The sequence below is a fragment of the Misgurnus anguillicaudatus genome, chromosome 6 (genome assembly GCF_027580225.2).
Source record: "Misgurnus anguillicaudatus chromosome 6, ASM2758022v2, whole genome shotgun sequence".
Lineage (NCBI taxonomy): Eukaryota > Metazoa > Chordata > Actinopteri > Cypriniformes > Cobitidae > Misgurnus > Misgurnus anguillicaudatus.
In genome coordinates this window covers 9,901,838-9,919,316 of record NC_073342.2, presented here as the reverse complement: position 1 = coordinate 9,919,316, position 17,479 = coordinate 9,901,838, and the positions used below count along the sequence as shown (strand labels likewise).

Here is a 17,479-nt window from a genome sequence, read left to right as displayed (position 1 = left end):
GTACTCTCTCACCCTCCCACTTGTCTTAACTGTCTCTCTCTCTCTCTCTCTCTCTCTCTCTCTCTTGTTCTCCCGCCCCTGGCAGTGCCACTGTCTCACTTTTCAGACTGCGTCACCCGACAACCTGTTCCAGCATCAGTCACAAACCCACCCCTGATGTGTTCCTCTCTCATTAGTACATCCATGTGCTGTGCATCCCCATGTCATCCTCCAGTATTTTGAAAGCTGTGTTTCTGTCACATGTCCACTGATCTATGATACACACTTCAAGTGATATCATACAAAGCTGGTTGTATATGTTCACAATTATTAATACAGTATATTGAAATACTTCTGTATGTCTATGTCGCAAGTTCAAAGTGGAAGAACTTGAGATTTATTGGCTCTTTAAAAAAATTTGTATTACATTACATTACATCCTATGGTCCAATGCTATTTGCCATCTTAAACTATTTTAAACAACATTGTCGACTTATTGATTATTATGCAGTATATTCATATTTATAAAAGAGGTCATATTATGAGATTTCTTTAAAATGTAAAAAAGCGTTTTTGGTGTCCCCAAAATGCGTACGTGAAGTTTAAGCTCAAAACGCCCCATATATAATTTATTATAGCATGTTAAAATTGCCACTTTGAAGTTGTGAACAAAATGTGCCGTTTTGGGTGTGTCCTTTAAAATGCAAATGAGCTGGGGAAATGCAAACACTGATCACCATAATGGTGATTTGTGGAAATTGAAACTCGATTGTGCTGTCAATATATGAAGAGTTTCGTTGCAAAACGAGATAACCACCGTTTTTTTAATTGTTCAGAAATCGCGTTTTTGGATTGTGCATTCCAATTCATTTCAATTCAACTGCAGTTGGTTTGTTTTGATTTAAACCTTCATAACTTAAAAAATACAGCTAAGTAGCACCATAAAACAAAATAATAACATGTTAACATAATAATAAACATGTTTTCACAAAAATGTAAAAAAAATGGATTTATCTCGTTTTGCAACGAAACTCTTCATATGTTTTTTCTTTCTCTACACTAGGCTGTTTACACTTGGCATTAACATGTGTTTTCGTCGATCGGATCACAAGTGGACGACGTTAATGCCAGGTGTAAACGGTGTTCAAAACGTTTTGAGCTCTTCCACTTTCGACCACTTTCAACCACATCCAGAGGTGGTCGAAACCACTTTCGATCGGATCGCTTTGGAGTTGCGGAACGCACATGTGGTTGAATGCGTTCGAACAGCCACACGCGACCGCCTTCTCTCCGCCCATTTATCTAATCTGAGGTATTAAACACAAGTTTTACGTCTTTTTTGACTTCTGGCGTGAACATTCGTTGAACAGCGCTATTTTTAGCCTTTCATTAATAAAACTAAGCGGCTGATCTCCGTAGTTTCGTTTTGAAAGAGTGTGAAAGTTGCGCGATCCTATTTCATCAATTGCGCTGAAAATTCAAAGAAAGCTCTTACATACTCATGTACAAAACACTGTGCAGCATGTTGTTTACTTGCTAAACAACCAGTGCACTCCGACATAATATTAGTTTGCGTCCATAAACTCATAATTACTCCTGCTCGGGTTTGAATGACAGCGAGCAGAGAGACTCGCCCACCGTCTCACAGACCACCCCTCATAGTATTCAGCACAGAAGCGGTCGAAAGTGGACAAAAGAGACGGATTTAAATACCAGGTGTAAACGTAATGTGTCTCTCTCGTCCACTTGTGATCCGATCGATGAAAACACATCTTAATACCAAGTGTAAACAGAAATGGCAGTGCCATGGTTGGATAGTGCAGATTAAGGGGGGGGGGGGGGGTGTAATATTGTAATAAGACTCGCTACCTACGTCAAAAAACAGGCAAAATCTGAATGACCTATTTATTCACATGCTTACAGATAACGGTTTACCAAACCCAAGTTACTGGGTTGATCTTTTTAACGTTGTCTTGATAAAAGCACTGGGGACCCAATTATAGCAATTAAACAAGGAAAAAGATTTTCACATTATGACCACATTAAAATAGGCTACAATGAAAATGTTTAAATATAGGCTGTTTCTCAATTCCAAGAACGGACTTGCGTTCTCGTGGAGATTGGTCTAGCCAGGCGACCTCGGAAGAACGAACTCAGAAGGTCGCGAGAACACAAAACGCACTTGTGAGAATTGAGATGTGTGCGATCTTCCTGTTGGTCACCTGAGCCGTTTCTCAATACCAAGTACGCCAAACTCGGACTTGTGTCCTTTGTAGTTCGAACTTGCAAGTTCAGACTCGGAAGAACGAACTCCTGACTCGAAATGCATTCTGGGAAACTTCGCTGTCATAAGTCCACACAAGTTTCCTCTGATGCATCCTCGATAAATGGGCGGGTCAAGAACACATCCGGGGATTTTATGTGAACTTGCGCTTGATGCGAACTTTGAATTGGAACAGTACTTGGGCCGCGACTGATGACGTCTCAAAAGTCCACAAGAACGCAAGTACAGACAAGAACGCATATTGAGAAACGGCTCTGACCTCCGCCATTGTTTTGCCGCAATGACTTCTGGGACGTAAAGTGATTTCGGCGCGCAAGTCTGCACTTGATGCATCCTCGATATCAAGAACACATCCAGGTATTTTCATGCGTCCTCTGTACTTGCGTTCTTGAGAATTGGAATTGAGCATCGACGATTAATGATGATGTAAAACGAGAACACATGGACGCAAGATCGCTGAAGAACGCATATTCAGGGTTCACACGGGTAATTGAAATCCTTGAAAGTTTGTGAATCTGGGGAAATAATTCAAGGCCCTGGGAAGTTTTTGAAAATATACATACATAGATACAGGTCATTGAAAGTGCTTGAATCTATTTTATGCAATAAGTCTTCTGGAGAAAAATCCATATTATTCCCTGTATAGTGTAGGATAATATCATAAAAAGTTTAGACTTTTTAAGCACACGTGCTAAACTGTTCGCTTTAAAAGCTTATATCTTCTGTATGTGAATGTTGATTCATACCAAAATGCTTTTTTGGATATTGTGTTTTGACATGAAAACATCTCGGCTTACGTATTTAACTGTTGTTCCCTGAGAAGGGAACGAGACGCTGCGTCTCCCTTGCCATAGTTCCTGCGTCCCTGTAACGCTGCTTTTGGCAATATTTCAGATATACTTCCTGGTCCCGCGTCACCCTGTCTTTGTCATTAAGCCTCACCATTGGTTGAATTTGATAAACACATTCAGACGCACGTTCCACTGGAGGCGTCCCCAAAGTGTCACCGCAGTGACGCAGCATGAGTTCCCTCAAAGGGAACTGTAACAATGCATCTTAAAAAGTAAAATGATGTAACCTTGCTCTCACTTGAAATGTGTTCCCACATTTAATCCTTGAATTTGAGGGTATTGCACCTGGAAAGTGCTTAAAATGTCCTTGAATTTGAAGTTAACTAAGATGTGGGAACTCTGCATTTTGACAAACACCCATAGAGTGTTCCTGTAGCATCATGTTCAAAGGTCATGGGTTCGATTTCCTGGGAAAACACATAACTGATAAATAAATGTGTAACTTGAATGCATTGTAAGTCTCTTTGGATTAAAGTAATGACCATATGTAAAAACTGGACATGAAATATTGATTTGAATTTAAATTAGTTTATTATCAAACTAGTACAGCGAGGTAGGAAGCCATTAGTTAGGACGACACTCGATTATACCCAATTTCGCAAACATTATTTTTTGAGTGCTGAGATGGACCAATCAGAATCAAGTGTTCAAGAGAGCTTTGTGCTTTTTGACCTCTTATGATACCTCTTAAAAGGAACGCTATGCCCGCTCTCATACTGTTTACTGGACTAAAGCAGAGCTTCAGTCCTTGATCATGACGTAATCTCTTTGTTCAAGTTCTTAATTAGGTTTGGACACATGAAGGTCTTTATACTGTATATTAATGCTAGCATTTCCTGCCCTTATAGTGCTCAAATGGAAATGCAGTTTACAAAAACACTCCTTTCTGTAGACATCTCCTGTAGCGCTTCGAGCCATGAGAAAGCAGGAACGGTCATTTTTCAGTTACAGTCTAAGAACCTTCGAGAGTCTGTTCAGACGCCACACGCTGAGACTTTCTTTTCGAAGACAGACGCAAACGAACTCCACAACCTCTTAAACGCTAACTGGTTTTCAGAATAGAGAGTACTTAGTACAATGTTTGGGACAAATGGCCTGTTCTTCATCATGGTTCTTCATTCAAAGTAGTGCTACATTATTGCAAGCACGTGATGAAATTCACTAATTACAGCTAAATGCTTATGGTAAATTTGGTTGAGTGTCCTTAGTGAGTTCAAATGGGCCAAAAACAATTAAAAAAAGAAGAGAAAATGAGGAAAACACACAGAGACCCACATTAACCACCTGCCACCATGAAGATGACAAACAGATGCTGGCATATGAAGATTTAATGCTGCATGACAGTAATTTTATTTTGACAGCTTGAAATGTTCTAGTGAGTTGAAATATGCCTGGGCTTGGTTTGGATTAAACTTAAATGAGACATTTGTTAGTTATATGCAATAATAAAAAGCAGCAATTGCAAAGCTGTACCATAACTGTACAATAAAAACTAGGGATGCATAAATTGATGTGCCTATACCGATATTCAATGAATTAGAATGACATCTACTGATACCGATAGTTTTGCTTTTTACTCCTTGTTTCAAATTATGTCTTGAAATCCTTGAAGTGCCGAGTGTACAAATGCACCGACACAAAATTTCTGTGCCGATAATGATATTCGATTGCTTAGAATGACATCTACTGAAAACGATAAATTATTATATTATGAAATCCTTGAAGTGCGGAGCGTACAAATGCACCAATAAAAAAATTGCACCGATACTGATATTCGATGAATTCGAATTATATTTACTGATACCGATAGATAAAGATAGTTCAGCTTTTTACTCCTTGTTTCAAATGATTATGTTATTAAATAAATCCTTAAAGTACAAATGCACCGATACAAAATTTCTGCGCCTTTACCGATAATTGATGACTAAAATGACATCTACCAATACAAATAGATACCGATAGTTTAGCTTTTCACAAATAATGTCATGAAATCCTAAAAGTGCAGAGCATAGAAATGCACCGATACAAAATTTCTGTGCCGATACTGATATTCTGTTACTTAGAATGACATCTACTGTTATATACCAATAGTTTTGCATTTCACTCCTTGTTTCAAATTATTATGTAATTAAATCCTTTAAGTGCAGAGAGTACAAATGCACCGATACAAAAATTTCTGCGCCAGTACTGATATTTGCTGACTAAAAATGACATCTACCGATACCAATAGATACCGATAGTTTTGCTATTTACAAATAATGTCATGAAATCCTAGAAGTGCAGAGCATAGAAATGCACCGATACAAAAATTTCTGCGCCACTACTGATATTTGATGACTAAAAATGACATCCACCGATACCGATAGATACCGATAGTTTTGCTATTCACAATAATGTCATGAAATGCAGAGAGTACATGACTAAAAATGACATCTACCGATACCGATAGATACCGATAGTTTTGCTATTTACAAATAATGTCATGAAATCCTAGAAGTGCAGAGCATAGAAATGCACCGATACGAAATTTCTGTGCCGATACCGATATTCTGTTACTTAGAATGACATCTACAGATATTGATAGATACCGATAGTTTGCTTTTAACTCCTTGTTTCAAATTATTATGTTATTAAATCCTTAAAGAGCAAAGAGAGTACAAATGCACCAATACAAAATGTCTGCGCCTGTACCGATAATTGATGACTAAAACTGACCAATACCGATAGATTAGCTTTTCACTCTTTGTTTTCAAATTATTATGTCATTAAATCCTTAGGGGTAGTTTCCCGGACATAAAGTAGCTTATAGGACTATGCCTTAGTTTAATTAGGAAATATAACTAGTTTTAACAAACATGCCTTACTAAAAACATTACTTGTGTGCATTTTGAAGCAATACAAAGGGCACTGATGTATTTTAAGATATGTGAGTGCAAGTTGTTTTCAGTTTGGACAGCTCTTACATTTATTTTAGTCTAGGACTAGTCTAATCCCTGTCCGGGAAACCACCTCTTAAAGTGCAGGGGGGGTACAAATGCAGAGTTTTGATGTGTTTTTGCCCCTTTTGATTGATATAGTCTGACCTGATCATCATCTGTTTTTAAACAATCTAACGATGTCCAATAGTGGGAATAATGCTTTTATCTACCGATACTTATTTAAGGTCGATATTTTGACACATCCCTTTAGGGTTGGTTTAGTTAATGCCAAGTTGAAATGTGATTATACAGTCTAGTCACCCTAAAATCACAAATACATCAGTGGGTCTTATGGAAAGAACTGATTTAAAGAACAGTTTGAGCAGTTTAGAGCCAATAAACAGACAGTATTTCAGTCATCTTAACCATAAAGCATTGCATTCTCTCTCTCTCTCGCTCGCCCGCTCTGTCAGATCTAGGTCAGTCGATGCTGAATTCCCTCTGCGGCACATACTGCACCTCAAAGGGGATCTGCTGAGAAACTCTCACCGCTCAAGACATAAAAGAGCTAAAATCCCACCTAACAGATGGACTCAGGAACACAGTGGAGACATCTTTGATTTGACTTTGCAGTAAATCACTTGCAGCCGTACTGAAAGTCACTTCTGAGACAGAGAGTTCTTAAACTTATTCTGCTTTCTTCAGACACAGTGACAGCATTACAAAATATTTTCAAGTTACACAACAAGGGAAAAATACAAAAAATTATTTGATTTAATTGTGTTGATGTCAGGAAATGCATAATAATATGTATGGATTGAATGCACTGTAAGTCACTTTAAATAAAAGCATCTGCCAAATGCATGAATGTTAGCAACATATAAGCAGTATAGCACATATATTGAATACATTATTGTAATATATCAATATGCAATAGATCATGCCTCTAAGCAAATGTGAATGTTTGTTAAATATCTCGTTATTAATATTTATTTATTCGTTATTGTTTTTATTTTTTATATTTGAATTATGTATGTATTTATTTTGAACTCATTTAGGCCTACTTTATTATTTTAATTGTAACTTCCCGTTTTTTGCATTTTTTAATTGCTAGAATTACTTTTATTACCAAGATTAAAAATAAATGTTTATACTCATGTTTTATACTTTTGTTTCTGTATTTTTATTCATATTTTGATTAAATTAAATGGAAAGCTGTATGAAACTGAAACACGGAGAGGCGGAGTCAGACGTTCGTTCCCAGAATACATTGCGCGCAGGTGTCATGGCGGCTCTCTAGGCAACGTCTGCGTGTGTTTATTATTGTTCATCAACCTCTCTAATTCTCTCTCTGAGGTGAATCTTCACTTCACTAGTGAAGTTAACACATCTTTAACAACCTCTGACGACATCGCGGATACCCTAAACGTCTTCAGCACGTGTCGTAGGCTTTTCTTTACTTATATGCTAAGTTAAGCTAGCTAGCGGCTGTGTATGACGTAAGTGAATAAATGTATTAAAAAGCTCATAAAAATGTCAGATATGTTCTTCTGATCGTTTATAAACTCTTCTGAATTCTTATTTAACACAATCAGGTTCTAAAGCGAGCACTATGACCACACAAGTGAGTTTGATTCAAATTTAAACACCTTTATAGTATTTATAGTAATGGTTATGTGTATGATATTAAAAATGTTTTGTTACTTTCTTTTTAGTACAGTATAATATTCAAGCAGGAGCATGGTGAGTATACACACAAGTTGTTTAACTGATCTGTGTTAGATCTCAAAACCTACTGAGCCATTCATTCACACAGCCAGTGGGTGTCTCGTGTTTTTGCTTCCGCAGCTCACGAGGATTCGATCTGGACGTCGGCGTGGGGTCGCAGCGAGAAGGATGGATCAGAAACCATCATCACTGGTTCTCTGGATGACCTCGTGAAAGTGTGGAAATGGTAAATCGTTATCTATTCCTGGATTACATTTATGCATTTGATCACTTTTATTCAGAGTAGATTTGTATATGGTGCATACCTTGCATCTAATTATTATGATCACCGCTCATATTTTGATGCTTAATAGGACGGATGAAAAGCTTGAGCTACAGTGGACCCTCGAGGGTCACCAGCTGGGTGTCGTCTCAGTGGACATCAGTCAAAACGGGGCACTCGCTGCCTCCAGCTCTCTAGACGCTCACATTCGTCTTTGGGACCTGGAGACGGGCAAACAGATTAAGTCTTTGGATGCAGGCCCAGGTGAGTTTAGACGCATTCCTCACAAATGTTTTGATCCTCTTTATTTGAGGGTGATTTTGTGGATCTTTGGTTTTATAATAAAATAATAATCTTTTTTTTATATGGCTTGCAGTTGATGCCTGGTCTGTGGCATTTTCCCCGGACTCTAAGTACATCGCCACCGGCAGCCATCTTGGGAAGGTCAACATCTTTGGTGTGGAGAGCGCGAAAAAGGAGCACTCGCTGGACACCAGAGGGAAATTTATTTTGAGCATTGCTTATGTAAGAAAGTCATTAATAATTACAGGATATCTGGAATCATATTTAAATAACAGTGCAAACGGTTGCTGCGCTTCCATTGCAGATTTGCGCAAATCTTTAGCATTATTTTCTAAATGTTGAGAACAGACTATTGCGAAATAAGGGCGTTTCCATTCATTGATATGCAGCTAAAACATAGTTTTTCCCCTCGTGATAAGCCATTCCAAACATCACATCGACTGATGTTGGTAGGTTTAGTAATATCACATCCACCGCACTGGGCATTATTTTAACCGAAGAAGACGTAAGAGTATTATACAAACATTAATGCCAAGGAAAGCCCCTTACTCTACGTTCACACCACCAACGACGAGAGCATCAAAAAACGCTCTGGCTGCCCTGCCAATGACGATTGGTTGCCCCCGAACCGCATCATAGCTCATTACCATAAAGTTGAGCTGATTTCAACTCTCCTCGCCGCTCACACCGTCCAAGATGCGCCGGAGCTCCCCGCTGGCTCTTATTGAAAATGAATGGCTTCAGGCCACTTTGACACTCGGTGAAAAAACCACACTTACTCTTAGGAGTCAACGTATAGGTGATTTTTAATAGTAATGATACATTAATTGTAATCAAAAAGATGTAGAAGTGTTATCCGAACATTATTGTCAAGGAAATCCTCTTATACTTGGGAGAAGGCAGGTATTGAGGTGTTTCTGGGAGGTTTAAAAAAATAATTATGTGACTTGCATCAGGGGCCACCAGCTGGCGTTAGTTTCGTTTTAATCCAGAGCGGTTAGAATTAATCTGCAAACTATTACCTTTTGTGCAAACGTTAAGGCGTTGTGTTTGATGGGTCTGTACCCTGTACATCTTGAAGGAGAGCGCACTGGTAAACGTGAGGAAGGAAAGCTTTAATTTGTCATCTATTAGCTGGTGGCAGTAAATGTAAATTTTTAACAATAGTAAACGTGGGAGTTTTTGCGAAATTGACATGCTTCCGTTGCACACATTTTCAATTCGCAATGTCAATTCGGGTAATTTTAACGGTAATGGATATGCAAAAGGGTTTATTTGCCACGTGTGTGATTCTGGGAGAATTTTTGAGTTCATTTTAAATTAGTTTGATATTCATCAAGGAGGAATAGGGCCAAGCTGGAATAAAAAAAATAAAACCATCTCAAGATAAAAGTCATTAAAATGCGAGAATAAAGTCGCTATTTAACGAGAATAAAGTCGCTATTTAACGAGAATAAAGTCGCTATTTAGCGAGAATGGAGTCGCTATTTAACGAGAATAAAGTCGCTATTTAACGAGAATAAAGTCGTAAATGAAGTCAATATATTAGGCTTATTCTTTACGTTGTTTACTGCATTAAGACAGTGATATAAATACACTAAATTCACTAAACACTATAATATATTATTAATAAGCATGTACAGTCAAGCAGAAAAGCCCAGAATGTGCTCGTTTTCATTGAAGGAACCAAACGTGCTCTTTAGTGGTTTGTGTTCTTATTCTGGGATCTTCTGCTTGCCTGTACACAGAATTTTTTTATTAATAAAATGTTTCTTGTTAAATAACGACTTATTCTCGTTAAATAACGACTTATTCTCGTTAAGTAATGACTTTATTCTCATTATATTACGAATTTATTATTCTCGTTAAATTACAACTTTATTCTCGTTAATTAACGACTTTATTCTTATTATATTACGACTTTATTATTCTCGTTAAATTACAACTTTATTCTCGTTAAATTAAAACTTTATTCTCGTTGTATTACAACTTTATTTTCATTAAATAACGACTTTGTTCTCGTTAAATAGCGACTTTATTCTTGATATATTACGACTTTATTCTCGTTATATTACGACTTTATTCTCGTTATATTACGACTTTATTCTCGTTATATTACGACTTTATTCTCGTTAAATAACGAATTTATTCTCATTAAAGACCAACTTTATTCTCGCTAAATCAGCGACTTTATTCTCGTTAAATCAGCGACTTTATTCTCAAAATTATATTTATTCTGACTTTTTTCTTATTAAATAATTACTTCATTATGCATTTTAATGACTTTAATCTCGAGATGGTTTTGTTTTTTGTTTTAGCTTGGCCCTAAACCTCCTTGGTAGATATTAATTTGATTTAAACAAGATTTTAAAAATAAGTAAATCATAGTATTACTTCTTTGCAAAAGTGATATTTGTATAGTATATCTTAAAGACGCATTCTGTGTTGCAGAATTTACTCCTTCAGTTTTCCATATTCCTAAACTATTTCTATCTCTCTCTCTTTCTCTCGCTCTCCCTAGAGTCCAGATGGAAAGTATTTAGCCAGTGGTGCCATTGACGGAATTATTAACATCTTTGATATCGCGACTGGGAAACTCCTGCACACGCTGGAAGGTCAAAATATTTCTCCACAGTATTTAATCTGTCTTCAGTTTCTCTGTTAATATTAAGTGTCAGTGTTCAGCAGACATGCTGTCTGGTAGTCTGATCCTCGTGCAGTCTGCTAGATGGATTAAAAGTGATCGTGCGTTTTTGTAAGACGTACTGTTTCACTTTACTGGCCGTCCCTCAAGACTCATAAACATCGGTTTCCATCACCGAGCGACGTTGTTTTCTCTCCGCCCTTCAATTTCTCACTCATCATTACTTTTGTTTGTTCAGATGAGTACGGCTATGAATGTCAAAGTGTTGAGTGTTTTGTTGTGTGTACGAAACAAGATTTTTATTTTAAATAATATGTTCTGTGTACGTTACAACGAGAAGATTAACATATGTATGCCCGAAATTACATATCAAGTGGTTTAGTGTTAACGACCAAGCCCACCCTCTTATATCAGTACATAAAGTTTAGCTTCAAACATATGAAAAAAATAGCATTTTTACAATTTGTTTAGTAAGAAATCTTAACTTAAGTGTATAAAGTGTAGTTCATGGGACAAACACTTTCTTACTTTTCTTTCTTTCTTCTTTTTGTATTTCCAGGTCATGCCATGCCCATCAGATCTCTAACCTTCTCTCCTGACTCTCAGCTGCTGGTTACGGCATCAGATGATGGATACATCAAGATTTATGACGTGTATGTACAACTTCACATGGATTCATCAAACCGTTTTACCCTGAATGATTTAAAAACCTGTCTGTATGTGTGTTACAGGCAGCACGCTAAACTGGCCGGGACGCTCAGCGGTCACGGCTCCTGGGTGCTCAGTGTGGCCTTTTCACCTGATGACACACACTTTGTGTCCAGGTAAGCGTTGATGTCACTTAATTAGGATTGGGTGATAGTTATTAAATGCATGACTAGTAGGTTAGTTTATCATTTTTTGCTTTCGTCTTTGTAGCTCATCAGATAAGAGTGTAAAGGTTTGGGACACCAACAGCAGATCGTGTGTGAACACTTTCTTTGATCATCAGGATCAGGTGAGTACCCCGATGTGTCGAGACCATCAATTCAGCTTTCTGTGACTTAAGATGGGAGTATAGAGGTTGGATTTTACATGAAATGACCGCTTCAAACTGTTTGTTAGTTTATTATAAGGGTACGCAGCATACTTGTGTGTGTTTGTGCACGCAGGTTTGGAGTGTTAAATATAACCCAACGGGCTCAAAGATCGTCTCGGCAGGCGATGACAGAGCCATCCACATATATGACTGTCCCATGTGAAGAATCGCTCGAATGTGGCCTGTTGAAGGTTTAGAAAACCCACACAAAATACAGGAAAGTTTTTTTTATTTTGTGGTTTCATCAACATCTGTATATGGAGATACAAATAAATGTTCATTTTTTTCTAAACGTTTTGTTTAACCTGTGTAATTTCTGTATCAAGTACCCCATATCATATGTAACATCATACAAACATGACTTTCTTTATTTAATGCTGCCCTCTACAGGCCACTAGCTGGTACTGGACCATTGCTAAAATGACAGAAGGTCCAACATGTAAACTTAATAACTGACTGCACAACTGTAAAGTAGTTTTCAATTAATCACTTTTAATACAAATAGAAATATGTTTTGGGGACAAAGAACTGGAAATTGACATCATTAAACGTAATATTCTGTCATTATTTTAACAAATGAATTATTAAAAATAATGAATTATGATTCATTTGGAGCAGTTATTTATGAAGTATACAAATAAATAAACAATCCCAAACAGCTTCGTTCTTGTGCAGTTCATTTAATGCAATCGACATCGAAACTCAAAGCACATTTTAGACAAAAACATCGATCACAGCAGTTATCAGAATTAAATGAATTACATAAAACCTTTGGCCCCGAACCATTTTCTCTCAAAGTAAAATACAAGGCCTCAAACAAAATAAGTTTTTGTTAGTCTGAACAACTCAAACCTTTACTAATGAATTTAAATAACTTGCCTGTTTATTTATGTTTGTTGTATTACAGACTGGACTCACAAAGACCAATTTCTAGCTGATGAAATATCTGAACAAATGCTTCAGAACTATAATAAATATCTATAAAAATGTCCATGATGTTTCTGGAAATGGAAATCTCAATATTAAAATTCCCTGATAATTCCAAGTTTTCCATATTTGTGGAAACCTTGAATGTTTTAATACTTGCGACCACCATATTATAAATGCTGAAATCCAATAAACAACAACAGGTGAAAAGGATGAATGACACAGAGTTCCATGTTGTTTCATTGCAAAATACTAGTTTGGGTCACACAAAGGTAATAAAATAAAATACTCAACAAGAGTAACACAGTTTCACATTTGAGTCCTTCAGTTATTGCCTGGTCCTCATCAAAATGTCAAAGGCATCCGTTGAAAAGGGTAAGAGAGGCCCATAAAACAGGGCTGAGGTATGGAAATCCAACACGTGGTTTAGGTGGTCCATCTTTATCATCACCAGTGTCTTCTGTGCACCAGTTCAGGCCGTAGGCTGAGTCTCTTTAACGTCTCATAACCGATGACGATCATGATGGAGGTGGGTGTGGAGGAAATGATGCGAGCAGATAGACCCTTGGTGAGACCCCAAGCGCCCTCTTCGGCTATCAGCTGCTTGAACGTTTCAATCACAGACGAGCGACCTTCGACCTGCAAACACACGTATTTAATCTTAACACTAATCATTAAATACAGCAAAACAATTTTAAAATCTATTTTTTAAAATATTTTTTATAGTTTTGAAGCTGCTTTACAGAAACAGAAGTATAAGTGTATGCTACACAAGTGTAAAGAGCATAAGAGTGCACTACAGAAGTATAAGAAATATGTTTTAGGGACAAAGAGTACGCGTGCACTGCATAAAAATTTTCGCGTGCCCAGCAAAAAACGCATAAGAGTGCACTACAGAAGACGTATAATATGAATATGTTAGTAATGGCTTTTAGGGAGGAAAGTATAACAGTACACTTCAGAAGTAAAAGAGTGCACTGCACAAGTTAAAAAATAGACTGATGAAGTATAAGAACTATGTTTTAGGGACAAAAAAGCGTCCGTGTGCGCCGCAAAAAAACGTTCGCTGCAAAAAAAGTTCGCATACGCTGCACGAGCATTTGCAGGCACATAATCTGAGATGATTTTCCACAATTATGAACGCGATTTTGCCTAGCTTCTTTGTGAAATTCGGCAACACATTTGTCCAAAGTAACTTACAGTGCATTACACTGCAAAAAAAAAAAAACATTCGGTTGCGCTTCAAAAAAGTGTTTGCGTGCACTGCAAAAAAGCCTTCGCATGCGCTGCAAAAATGTTCGCATGCGCTGCAAAAAACATTTGCAGGCGCGCAAAAAATGTTTGCGTGCCCTGCAAAAAAACATTTGCGTGCGCTGCAAAAAAACATTTGCGTGCGCTGCAAAAAAAAATTGCCTGAACAGCAAAAAAAAAACGTTTGCGTGCACATTATCAGAGAGGATTTTCCACAATTATGAAATGTGATTTTGCCTAGCTTCTCTGTGAAATTTGTCCACACATTTGTCCAAAGTAACTTACAGTGCATTACACTGCAAAAAAAAACTTTCGCGTGCGCTGCAAAAAAATTGTTTGCATGCGCAGCAAAAAAAGTTTGCATGCGCTGCAAAAAACGTTAGTGTGCGCAGCAAAAAAAGCGTTCGCGTGCGCAGCAAAAAAGCGTTCGCGTGCGCAGCAAAAAAAAAACGTTTGTGTGCGCAGCAAAAAAAGCGTTCGCAGCAAAAAAAATGTTCGCGTGCGCAGCAAAAAAAAAAAACGTTCGCGTGCTCTGCAAAAAAAGCATTCGCGTGCTCTGCAAAAAAAGCATTGGCATGCTCTGCAAAAAAAGCGTTTGCGTGCTCTGCAAAAAAAGCGTTTGCGTGCTCTGCAAAAAAAGCGTTTGCGTGCTCTGCAAAAAAAGCGTTTGCGTGCTCTGCAAAAAAAGCGTTTGCGTGCTCTGCAAAAAGAGCATTTGCGTGCTCTGCAAAAAGAGCATTTGCGTGCTCTGCAAAAAAAGCATTTGCGTGCTCTGCAAAAAAAGCATTTGCGTGCGCTGGTAAAATAAACTTTCGCATGCACTACACAAGTGTTCGCGTGCACATTATCGGAGATGATTTTCCACAATTATGAACGCGATTTTGCCTAGCTTCTCTGTAAAATTCGGCAACACATTTGTCCAAAGTAACTTACAGTGCATTATAAGCTATACTTTGTTTTCCATCGAACCCAAAGAGTATTCCTGTTTATTTATGGTGCTGCTATAAAGCATGACTGTCTGAAGTAGTTAATGCCAAAGTCTGTTTGTACCTGGACTCTGGCTCTGACCACATCCATAGGATTGGTTAGTGTAGAGGCAGTAGCTGCAGCCATTGGTCCGGCTATGGCCTGCAGGATCAGGTGCGGACAGTCAGATGGGGCAAGTGTGGAGAGCGTCTCTGAAAACACACGCACATGGATTTTAAGTTTAAAGATATCACGTTTAACTTTCGATAATAAACTGTCTGTTTTCCCTACCTGCATATAAATGATAAAAAGGCCACCAGACAGCACTGTTGGGTATGTAGGTGAGCAACGACGCCACATAGCCTCGATAAAAACCTCTTAATCCATCTGCGTGAAAAATCTGAACCACAATGTCTCTGGTATGTCCGAATGTAAACTTTTGTTTGGATGTGGCCATCGCCATCTTAAGCTTGAAGCGTGTGAGGTGAGACCCTTGACCCTGCACCATCAGCTGCTGGGAGACCACATCGATGGGTACCGTGATGCTCTGGGCAACCAGCGAGGCGGATCCACCCGCCACCAGAGACTTCACCGTGTTATTGGACGAGTAACAGGAAACGTACTTTCTCACCAACTCGTAGGTGGTGATGTATGCCTGACCTGAGATCAGGGTGAACGTGTTGACCATGAAGCCTCGGTAGAGGCCGCTCACCCCCTCGCCCTTCAGAATCTTGAAGAAAGCATCGAATGTCCCGTTATAGAGCGATTTTCCCTTCTGGACTTGAAGTCTGGTGCGGATCAGGGTGAACGGGTAGACCGCCGCCCGTGTGGTCATGGTCATAAAAACACCCAATGAATAAAACTTCCTCTTGTCCAGATCCTCCCACTCGATGATCTGAATGTTGCGCTTCTGCTGCATCATGGCCACAGATCAAGACACGATCAGTCACACGCACGCCTTCAAGTCTATCCTGCAATGACAAAATTCATTTTACTCTAAAAAACCAAAACTACTAGACTAAACTTATTATTGCTCCTTAGACAAATGTTAAATGCTCTTTCTATGAAGAAAAGGGTCTGCTGAATGAAGTTTTAAATGTACAGAGTTTAAAGGTCACTGCACGTGACACCTGGATTATGTAATACACTTGTACAGCATAGATAGTTTTCTTTACAGGGTCAAACTTTAAATGTGCAACCAAAATAACAGTGAACTTGGGGTCATACATATAGATTAGATTTTGAAGTACTTTTGAATTGTTTTTTCATACAGCTACCTGGAATTGCATACTAAATTGGAATTCTGAAATTAGTATGTATACTTACAAAATAAAATGTGAAAAATGAATCCAAATAAGAAAAAATGTCATCAATGACTAAACGTGTAAACACACACACGCGCACACACGTGACACTGATGATTATGTATTCACATTCATGGTGTAAAATAAACAGTGTGCATCACAACAATAACTCCTTATTTTGCCAATCATTTAAATTAAATATGTGATGTACTTTAAACACATTCTGAATTTGAATCCAGCTCTCATTTTCAGATACATTGTGACCTTTCATGGCGAAGCTGCAAAAATGACAGGTCTCTTCTCTACTGCGCATGCGCATCGCGATATTCCAGGAAAAATGACAACCTGACACCCCGCAAACATAAAAACAGCATATGTGCCCCTCCCTTCGCATCTTTACAGTGGTCTTCTCGCCTTTCATGTCTCAGAAATAGAAAACATTTGTAAAAATAGAAGTTAATTTGACCTCGCGCGATAACTCACCCGGTTATCTCTCCATGATTTCCGTTTGTCCATCCAGCGGCAGATCCTGTCAGGAGATAAACATACCACTATAACCCATAAAACGACATTTGCTCGGATCGACTCGAGGCCTGCTATTGCTGCTGGAAAGTCATGCCGAGCGATTACTCCTCTACACTTCCGGCGCATGCTCAAACGTCACTCTGATAGGACAGGGTATCAGGAGGATTGAATGGCATTCACTATTTATTATATTCAAAAATTACTTCAATGTTTTTCCAAAGCCCTTAATAAGATGAAGATCAGAGTGCTATGAAGCTGCTTAATTTATTGACATCATTTAATCTATTGTGATACTGCCCCTAATATTTATCTTAAAAAAAAATTCTTTTACTCACTATTTAGGTTTAAGTAAATTATAATTTCAGATTTCTATTTATTTATTTTCTTTATTTTTTTCTAAACTATTTATTAGTTATACTGTGTATACTGCGTTGAGCCTGTAATACCAATCTACACTGA

General features: G+C 38.0%; 2 protein-coding genes across 2 annotated transcripts; one reads left to right on the top strand and one right to left on the bottom strand.

Moving 5' to 3' along the window:
• Positions 1 to 7,283: 7,283 nt before the first annotated feature.
• skic8 (SKI8 subunit of superkiller complex) lies at positions 7,284 to 12,339 on the top strand. The gene is made up of 11 exons (XM_055192665.2): positions 7,284 to 7,531; positions 7,628 to 7,656; positions 7,748 to 7,775; positions 7,881 to 7,986; positions 8,114 to 8,286; positions 8,399 to 8,547; positions 10,847 to 10,940; positions 11,529 to 11,622; positions 11,701 to 11,793; positions 11,888 to 11,966; positions 12,121 to 12,339. Exons 2-11 carry the CDS (start codon positions 7,645 to 7,647, stop codon positions 12,208 to 12,210), a joined length of 918 nt encoding a protein of 305 aa, XP_055048640.1. The 5' UTR covers positions 7,284 to 7,531; positions 7,628 to 7,644; the 3' UTR covers positions 12,211 to 12,339.
• A 180-nt stretch (positions 12,340 to 12,519) lies between these two features.
• Positions 12,520 to 17,171, bottom strand: slc25a44a (solute carrier family 25 member 44a). The gene is made up of 4 exons (XM_055192664.2): positions 16,979 to 17,171; positions 15,483 to 16,162; positions 15,276 to 15,403; positions 12,520 to 13,613 (listed from the first exon to the last, which is right to left on the bottom strand). The coding sequence occupies exons 2-4, from the start codon at positions 16,111 to 16,113 to the stop codon at positions 13,422 to 13,424; spliced, it is 951 nt and encodes a 316-aa protein (XP_055048639.1). The 5' UTR covers positions 16,114 to 16,162; positions 16,979 to 17,171; the 3' UTR covers positions 12,520 to 13,421.
• Between the last annotated feature and the right edge of the window lie 308 nt (positions 17,172 to 17,479).